The 9,945-nt window shown below is 52.5% G+C and overlaps 1 protein-coding gene across 1 annotated transcript; it reads left to right on the top strand.

The window, feature by feature from the left end:
- The first annotated feature begins 1,677 nt into the window (after positions 1–1,677).
- Positions 1,678–6,721, top strand: PNPO (pyridoxamine 5'-phosphate oxidase). The gene is given in 8 exon segments (XM_003996754.6): positions 1,678–1,866; positions 1,868–1,946; positions 2,823–2,947; positions 4,340–4,439; positions 5,307–5,360; positions 5,588–5,716; positions 6,016–6,086; positions 6,317–6,721. Coding segments are annotated over 8 exon segments (783 nt in total). The 5' UTR covers positions 1,678–1,810; the 3' UTR covers positions 6,486–6,721.
- The last annotated feature ends 3,224 nt before the right edge of the window (positions 6,722–9,945 follow it).

The raw sequence follows: 9,945 nt of genomic DNA, 5'->3' as shown, positions 1-9,945 counted from the left end.
AGACCTAGCTCAGTGCCTGATCCAAAAGAGGTCTTTAACAAAATGTCTACTGAATGAATAAATATCTATACTGAGCTCTTGGCTCTTAAGCAAACCATTCAGATGATCCTAGTCTTGTCCCAGAGTCCCAGGTCCAGGGTAACATAGCCCAAGAGTGCTAAGAGTGGGGCCCCATGAACAAAACCATCTGAGTTGAAGGGTGCTAATGACCGCTTACACAAGTTCAAGTGCATGCACTTGGAAGGAGCGGTGAACAGCAACGTTCACAGGTGGGAAGACAACCTCAACAAGAAAGTAAGTCCAGTCAACTCCCTCAGTCATGTTGATGGAGGAAAACGATGTAGTAAAAATTTCCAACCAGCGGAGAATCCATAGATCAACATCATTAGGATTTGAGACATGTATTACTTCATTGCAGTAAATTGGTCTTCTAGATTCCATTTGGCTCAAGCTACAACCATATAATAAAAGATGATAGGTATCTAATGTTGGGCTTTATGAAGCATCACACTTAGTAATGCAGACACCTGGGTAGGGCAGGAAGTTCCCCTTACCTGGCACAGTCCTGGGGTGCCTGCCTAGATGGCTCTGGCAGCTCCCCTTCCTGATGTTGGTGGAAACCAGGACTACTGAGAGGACTTGACCCAAGGCTGCCCCAGCCAGGTCAAAGCCGGAATGGGTACTGGTAGGTTTTTCCATTTCTCAGCCCTGTGTCCACAGCCTGGAAGTGGCTTTGCACAGTCACTTGCTCCCCTGTGCCCCCAGTTATGGCTGGCATTGACATAGGAACTAGACTCCAACTACCTAGGAAGGGCAAAATGTGAAGAAGGGAGAAACTTGGCTAAGAGGAGGGAGGCCCAGGAGGGGTGGGGCTGTGGTAACCTTTCCATCTAGCAGAACACTGACTAGTGTGAACTCCGCTGCACCATGAAAGGAGAAACCATGAGCACCATGAAAGGAGAACCCAGGGTTCAGAGCTGGGCAGGGAAGATGGCTCTGGTCTGGGATGGCTTGATCCCAAATGTCTCTCTTCCTGCCTTTCCATTCAGCAGTCTCCCTTCCCACCCCACAGCCTCTTCCTGACCCCACTGCATCTCCCCAGACTCCAGAGAACCCCACTCCCACCCCACCCCTGCCCCCCTCCCTGCCCCATAAATACAATCAGGCACAATACACAGTATCCATCCTGTGCGACCCACAACTCACTTCAACCTCTCCCACCCAATTTCTCCTCCTAACTAAATTGCCCCTCCTGTGTCTCCCTATCTATCACCTGGCCTCAGAGTCTGGCCCCTAACTCCGTTTTCCATTTGTCCTTTCCCTGCCCCACCAGCTTCCCTCCAGGGGCTACTTCCTGCACTAGGCTTGCCTCCAGGCACCTGCTAGGAGCCAGCCATTTAACACTGACCACTCCCTTTAAGCCCCCAGTGACTCATTCCCCGCTCCCAGCCTGGGCTGCTGCCGTCCCTATACCTTTAACAAACCTCCACGTGCATGTTAACGGCGGTGACAGCATTTCCTTGTGTCTCTGCTCCCGCCCCCGGAGGCGCCGCCCATTGGCTGCTGGGTTCTTCTGCTCTCGCTCTAATTGGCCTCGCTTCCGCAAAACTCCAACCAATGGCCTCTCGGCGCTTGTCTCCCTCCTCCGACCCTGAGCGCCCATTGGCTCTGGGGACTTAGTACCTGTTAGCCGGGCTTGGCAACTGGAGAATTCCTCCTTCCCCCGGGTAAAGTCCCATGCTGAGAAATTGGTTCCGAACCCAACAGAACCCGGCGCCGGGCGACGCCGGGTCACGTGGCTGGCGGCCTCATGACGTGCGGGCTGCGAGGCGTCACCGCGACGTTCGGGCAACCTACCGAGCGGCCCCTACCTCCACCACCTGTGCGGTGGCGGTGTCGTCATGGACCTGGGACCGATGCGCAAGAGTTACCGCGGGGACCGAGAGGTGCGGCCGCCGCCGGGCAGGGCCTCCCGCAGGGAGGGGTCCCCCGCGTCATCCCCCAAGGGGAGGGGAGTTTGGGGTCACCCGCGTAGGAGAAGGGTGTTCAAAGACAACCTACAGGGGGAGGGGCTCTGGGGAAACAAGGATGAAAAGAGGCAGCAGGTCACAGTGGGTACGCGCGCGAGCTCTGGGGGCGGCCCTGGCTGGGATCCTGCCATTCACGAGGTGCATCTCCTTGGGCGATAACTTAACCCCTCTGGGCCTCAGAATTTCCTCACCTGGGAATTGAGTACCTTACTCAGGGATGTTGTGGACTTTGATATTTGCAAAGTGCTTAGAACAGTGATAATCGGCTTCTAAATATTTGATAAGTGACACATGGACGAGGGGTACTGACTCAAGGAGGTGGGGAAGAGAAAGCTCCAGCTCTTACTCACTGCCTGATTCAGCCCCTTCCCTTACCATTTCCAGAAGTTCTTTTGCTTTTTCCTCCTGAGAGGAGGATCCAACAGAACTGTTTAGGAATTGAGGCCAGAGCCACCGTTTCTAAATCTGGTTGTGTGTGCGCATTTCCAGAAGTACTTGTTAAACATGCAGTTTTTCCTTAAACCTCAGACCTACTGAGAATTCCTGGCAGAGCCCAGGAATGTGGCTTTTTTTTAATGCTCCCCAGGTGATAGGTTTGACACCCTAATTCATCGATCACTAGCTATGGGACTTGGCAACTTATGCCATGTGTTTGTGCCTCTGTCCTCACCTGTAAAATAGGACTAGCAGAACATGGGTGCTGTTTTTTGTTTTAATGAAAAGTGCCCGGAACAGTACCAGGTACACAGTAAGCGCTGTATGTGTTTATTAAATAAAACTCTCCTTTCTCAGGCATTTGAGGAGACTCAGCTGACCTCCCTGGACCCCGTGAAGCAGTTTGCTGCCTGGTTTGAGGAGGCTGTTGAGTGTCCTGACATAGGGGAAGCCAATGCCATGTGCCTGGCTACCTGTACCAGGTAGGCCTACCTGTGGGCCCATCTGTGAGTGGGTACAGATGAAGTAGGAAACTCTCAACTTAATGGAATGCAAGTTTATGTTATAGCTGTGTTATTAGCATGCTGGGTGGCCTCAGGCATGTTACTTGTCCTCTCTGGGCCTCCGTGCCCTTACCTGTAAACGAAGATCACACTTCACCTAATTCCATTTCAGTAATAAAATGTACTGCCTCGTTTATCTCTGCTCTTAACGCACCTCCCCCCAGCACCTCTGTCTTTCTCATCCCTATTTACCCAGTTCCCATCTGCCTTTTAAGAGCTACATCTCCTGGGGGGCACCTGGGTGGCTCAGTCAGGCTTCCAGCTTCAGCTCAGGTCATGATCTCACGGTTTGTGAGTTTGAGTCCCGCATCGGGCTCTCTGCTGTCAGCGTAGACCCCACTTCAGATCCTCTGTCCCCCTCTCTCTCTGCCCTGCGCACGCACTCTCTCCCTCGTTTGCTCGCTCTCAAAAATAAACATTAAAAAAACAAAACAGTTACATCTCCTGGAACCTCTCCATAAAGCTCCCTCCCTCTTCTGAAAGCTAGCACAGTGCTTGGTTGTATTATTTATTTAACAATCAGTCATATACCCCATGAGACACCTCTTGTATTAGCCTGTTATTCAACTCTTCCTTTCTCCCCTCTATCAAAGTGTAAGACCTTAAAGGCAGGGCTCTTGTTCTGTACCCCTGGATATCCCCCAGAGCTCTGAGCAGAGACCCTGGTATAACCACCCTTTCTGTGATCACTAAGCATTGGCTGACTGCAGTATTGCTGGAGTCCGCTAGGACTGCTATGATAAAATACCACAGACTGATAGGCCTAACCAACAGAGATTTTATTTTCTCACAGTTCTGAAAGCCAGAAGCCCAAAATCAAGGTGCTGTCAGAATTGGTTCCTAATGAGGCCTCTCTGGCTTGTAGATGGCCGCCTTTTTGCCATGTCCTCACATGGCCTTTCCTTTGTGCATGCAGGGAAAGGAAGGGAGAGAGAGATCTTTCTGGTATCTCTTCCTCTTCTCATAAGGACACCAGTCCTATTGAAATTAGAGTCTCCCCTTTATGACCTCATTTAACCTTAATTACCTCCCTCAAAGCCCTATCTCCAAATATAGTCACATTGGGGGTTAAGGATATGGGGGGGACTCAGGGGAACACGGTTCAGTCCATAACAGGCCCCAGGCAGTGATGTCACACTTGCACCTCTAGGACAAATCCCCGAGGGCAAGTGGGAATGGGTAGCCTGTGTGCCCTGACAGTGCAGAATAAGGGGGCACAGGTGGGGGGTGCTCAGGGGAGCATCTGTGGGGAGGGGTGGTAGCAGGGACTGTGAAATGGGCTCTGATCACATGCTCTGATCTTTGCCCCAGAGACGGAAAACCCTCTGCCCGCATGGTGCTGCTGAAGGGCTTTGGCAAGGATGGCTTCCGTTTCTTCACTAACTTCGAGAGTCGAAAGGGAAAAGAGCTGGTGAGGGTTCACAGTAAATCCTCCCGGGCCCGCAGGGTCCAGCCCTCGCTTCCTCCGTCGCTTTCATATGCCATCCCTGCTCCAACCCACTTGCTGTCTGTGGTTAGGCACCGTCCTGCCTGCGGGCCTTTGCACTTGTCCTTCTCTTTGCCGGGAATGAGGGCTGCCTCTGACCATCCCTGTCATCTGTTTACCTAACTACCTTAACTACCTAAGTCCCTCCTGTCCCTTCGGCTCTCAGACCCAGGAAAGTCCTCCTCAGTTCCTGTGCTACATCAGTCACTGTTCACCGTCGTTATAACTTGTAGCTTTACTTTCTGCCCTTTTTCCAGTTTATAATTGTGGGTTTATTTATGTGGTCGTGTGATTTGTATTTGTCTCCTCTGCTAAACCCCCAGTAAGCGCTGTGGGGACAGAGGCTGCATCTGTTGTTTCTGTTATTCCCACCACCACCACCCCCAGCACCTCTCCTGACGTCAAGCCTAGACCTGATACTCTGTGTGCATTCTACTCATGAATCCAAAGAAGTAGCCCTCCCTGAGTCCATGCCAGCCCCAAATGCATTTCTGAGGACTTGCCAATCTATGGATTAGGGACCTGGCAAGCCTCACTTTGGAGTCCACATGGCTTTGGTTCTCAGCATAGCTCTACCACTTACTGTGTGAACTTGGGCATGTTACTTAACCTCTCTGAGTCTATCTCCACACCTGTAAAAGTAGGCACACCTTTGAGGGTTTCAATGAGCTGCTGTAGTGAATGCATCCGCTGGGGGCCTGCGTGCTACAGACTTCCTGCCTTCTTTCTGCATGGCGGAGGTGTCCTCCCTGCTGTTCTGCTGGCTGACTGTGAATTCTCTTTCATTTTCAGGACTCCAATCCCTTTGCTTCTCTTGTCTTCTATTGGGAGCCTCTCAACCGTCAGGTGAGTGAGCATTCCCAGGACAGCCTGGGGCTCATGATGGATGAGCCCCGTGGAGGTCCCCAGGCCAGGCAAACATCCCACCTCTCAAATACCTCTCAGGGAGCTGGTCTAGTTGGGGTCAGCAGTGATGGGCCGGTGGATAAGGAGAAGAGAGAGGAAGGAGGCCTGTGTTGGTAGGGAGGGCGGGTGGTATTGAATGCTGTCTAGCCAGGGCCATGCCTGAGCAGGTGCGTGTGGAGGGCTCCGTGAAGAAGCTGCCTGAGGAGGAGGCTGAGTGCTACTTCCACTCCCGCCCCAAGAGCAGCCAGATCGGGGCCATGGTCAGTCACCAGAGTTCTGTGATCCCCGATCGGGAGGTGAGTTGGGCCCCTCCTTAGTTCTCCGGGTGGCAGGGGCCTTTGCTCCTCCCCAGCAGCTGTCTCCGGGGGATGCCAGGGCCCTCCCTCTTTAACAGAATGAAAAGATGGTCTTCCTGGGGAAGTAAGGATGAATAGTGGGGAAACTGGCTTCCTTCGTCTGACCCTCCAGTTGGACTGTGCTCCCAGAGGCCAGCCTGCCTTGATTACCTGTGTCCCCAGTGCCTGGCACACAGCACGTGCTTAGTAAATCATTAGTAAGTGGTCTGGGCCTTCCTCCATTTCCTTCCCCTGGACAGTATCTGAGAAAGAAAAACGAGGAACTGGAACAGCTCTACCAAGAGCAAGAGGTGCCAAAGCCAAAATACTGGTGAGTGATACCTGCTGGTCCTTCAGCAAGGGGCACCAGAACCCTCATGTTTACTCACAACCACCTTATCTGTGGAATTACAGATCTATTTCCCCCTGGTAATCCTCCTCAGATGCATCCCAGCAACTTCCTTCAAAGGGCGCTGGGATGGGGACTCGGGACGGGGGGCCCTGGGATGGGGACCTGCTGGAAAAACGCACAGAGCACGAACCCGCTGCTTCTTCTTGAAGGGGTGGCTACATCCTGTACCCACAAGTGATGGAGTTCTGGCAAGGCCAAACCAACCGCCTGCATGACCGGATCGTCTTTCGGCGGGGCCTGCCAACAGGAGACTGCCCTTTGGGGCCCATGACCCACCTTGGGGAGGAAGACTGGCTCTACGAAAGACTTGCACCCTGACTTCCAATCTGTTCGTGCCGACCAGAGCTGAGGCCGAGTGCTAAGAGAGGGTGTGGGGTCTGGAGCCAGACCCTTCTAAACTCAACCCATTCCCCTCCCTACCCCTTATATTTAAGGCTCTCCAGAGTTCAAGCTCCAAATTCTGTATTTTCAGTTGGCTTTCAAGTCGGTGGTCTAGTAGGGTGGATAGACATTTACAAATGGGAAAAAAAGAAATCCCACAATTATGTTCTTGACCTTGAATGTGATTTATTGGGAGAGTTCCCTCAAGAGGTAATAGCTGGTGTGATGCCTTTTTTCTGGTGACCCTGAGAGGGCCCCCAGCTGCCCTGTTACCAGTGTGACTGAGCCATACTGCCCAAAGCCGATTGGTTCCAGCGTAAGCACCTGAGCCAGTCTAGCCAATCGTTTTTTTGTTGTCAACAATTTGAAATTTGAAATGAAGAGATCCAGAGTCTGAGAGGCATTGTAGCCAAGTCGTTAATGGCAGCCAAGAAGATACAGCCTCCAGCTGCTGCTCTTGAAATTCCCTGAGTGACCTTGGATCCCTTCTCCCACCTCTGGGTTGTGCAATTCCTCCTCCCGCCTCAGAACACCCACTATCCTGTGGGGGGTGGGGGTGGGGGGAGGAGGAAAGGAAGAGGAAGGGAAGAGGAAGGGAAGGAAGGGAAGAAGGAAGTTAGGAAGGAAGTTGTTTGGCGCTTAAACTAGCTAGAATCAATTTCTGTTGCTTGCAACTAAAGGAGACTTAACTTATTTACTTGTGTACCCTACTGATAACTGCCTCCCATTATCTGAAGCACCACGATGTGGAAAAGAGATTAAATTTATTCTCTGGAGCTCCAAAGGCACCATAAGTGGAAGTTGCACGGAAGTAGATTTCATCTCAATGTGAGGAGAGACTTCAAATAGCCAGGACTGCCTAAGATGGCGTGGACTACCTGTTAGGTCGCAAGTGTCTCTAGAAGTATTCAATCCCAGGTAGTCAGGAGTTTTATAGAAGGGATTCATGTGCTGGTACCTATCAGCTTGGCAGATTTCAAGCAAGCTTTACTTTCCATGCTTGTTTATGAGAATTATATATGCGTGTATATATACATACATATATATATTTCATTTTCCAGATATAAAATTGTTATAGGGATTATACCTTTCTGACTACTCCTACATCCCCTTCACCTATCTCCCCCCCCCCCCCCCACCTCTACTGATGATGACTCCTAGACAGTGGTTTTCTTCCATGCTGGAATTACTCAGGGAGCTTTAATCAGATGTGATTTAACTGGCCCGAGTGTGGTCCGAGCTTTGGGAAATTGAAAAGCTCCCCAGGGAATTCGGTGTTGCCAAAAGTCGAGAGCCTCTGGTTTAGATCCTTGCCACTCGCAGTGTGGTCCACAGACCAGCAGCAGCAATACCACTTGGGAGCCCCAGACTCGTGGATCCCATTCTACATTAAAAAAAAAAAATTTTTTTTGACCTTTATTTTTGAGAAAGAGAGAGAGAGGTTGGGGGAGGGGCAGAGAGAGAGGGAGACACAGAATCGGAAGCAGGCTCCAGGCTCTGAGCTGTCAGCACAGAGTCCAACTCGGGGCCTGAACCCACGAACCACAAGATTGTGGTCTGAGCCGAAGTCAGATGCTTAACCAACTGAGCCATCCAGGCGCCACCCCCCCCCCCACTTTCTACATTTAACAAGACCGCCCCCCCCCCCAGGTGACCCTGACCTCCAAACCAACGACCTCCCATCCTCACCATTGGATTCTTCATCAAGGCTGGGCTGAGGCCTGTGCTGAACTGTATTTACTTTTCCTGAGCTAAAGTATGGTGACCAATGACAACCTGAATGAATGGCTGTGGAGGGGAGCCAGGCTGGGTAAATGTTTGCTGTGACTAAGCCAGGACCAGAAATCTATTATCTGTGCACGTTGGCATTGAACCTGCCAACTCTGTGAACTGCTTCATTCCACTGTGTGGGTGTGTGCCGCGCGTCAGGGTCACGAACCGGCTTCTCCAAGGGTGGCCCTCTCAGTGCTGGTCCCCCTCTGAAGCCTGAGTGCAGGCAGGCACAATGCTAACCCTGTGGCCACTGTAGGAGAGGGCGCTGGGGTGCATTTCTGTACTTTGCCTTGTTATTGGAAGCTGTGTATCCCCCCCCACCCCCACCCCCTAGGTTTGGGCCTGGTTTCAGCTGTTCCTTTCCTGTTCTTTGACAATCGCTATGCTAAGTCCTTAATAAAACTTCATCAGCAGTGTGTGAGATGAATATGCAGCCTGGCCTGGCCTCATCCCCACCACCCCAGGGAAGAGGGGAGTTGGGGAATTTAAGCCACACCTCCTCTCCCCTAGAGGTTGGGCGGCCAGCAGGGGGAGCCCGCCGCCCAGGGTTGGCCCCTTCTGGGCAGTGCAGGCCAGTTCCGGCCAGCCCCTCCTGCCTCCCCCTTCCCTGCCTTGGGTCGTGTCCCAGTGAAACTGTGGTCGATAACCCGTAGCCTCTTGCAGCTCCTGCACATATTTGCACTCTCGGTTCCTCCTCCTCCTCAGGCCTCGTGAAAGCTTGCAGCTGCCTCCCTCCGACTCCCTGGCCAGCCAGATTTCCCTTCGGCTTTTAGTATGCACCCACCACCTGCCCCCAACTTAGGGAAATATGTGGGGCTTCCCTGGAAGATTCCTGTGGACATCACTTTGGGGCTGGAGCAGGGTCTCCGACACAAGGCAGAGGGGCCGTAGACCCTCTCTCCTAAGAGGGGTAATGGTAGCAATGCGGTGCCAGCTTTGGGTAGAAGCAGGGCTTGGTGCCCCAGGGCCCAGCATCATCCCCAAGCCCCACCTCCCTCAAGGAACCTCAAGATGGGCTCAAGTGGCAGGTTCCTATAGTCCGGTGTCTCAGAAGACACTCAGCCTTGAAGGCGGTTAGCTTTCCCCCATTGGTGCCAAGCCCCAGACATTGCCCTCTCCTCTCCCAAGTGGATGAGAATCAAGAGTGGAAGGGGCTGTGTGCAGCAGTCACATGCACAGCCAGCCCCGGCTTCAGTCTCAGCTCTGCCATTGCAAGCAAATGGCTTCACTTGTCTCCGCCTCAGCTAACTCAGCTGGAAAATGGGGAGGACAGCACCTGCCTCGGGTGATGAGGGGATTGAATGATGGCTCGGGTGATGAGGGGATTGAATGAGGAACCTCGTGGAGTACTTGCCACAGGGCCTGGCCCATTGTAAGCTCCCTGTAAACCTTGGCTATTCACAGTGGACAGGGCTAGAGTATGGGGGAAGTCAGCTCCTCCGTGGGACATTTTATGGATTAAGTAATTGGATGGACCCTAGAAAGTTCCATGTGGTGAGGATAGGGGAAGAGGCCTTGGGGAAGGCAGCACCTGAGTCAGCCTTCCTTCCCTTCCTCCGGCTCCTGGTGTCCCTCACTCATCCTCAGAACTCCCCCTGGCCTGGGTGAGGCCACCCAACAAAGG

The sequence above is a fragment of the Felis catus genome, chromosome E1 (genome assembly GCF_018350175.1).
Source record: "Felis catus isolate Fca126 chromosome E1, F.catus_Fca126_mat1.0, whole genome shotgun sequence".
Taxonomy (NCBI): Eukaryota; Metazoa; Chordata; class Mammalia; order Carnivora; family Felidae; genus Felis; species Felis catus.
The sequence above is the reverse complement of the archived record's forward strand: the minus strand, read 5'-3'. Positions and strand labels throughout refer to the sequence as shown.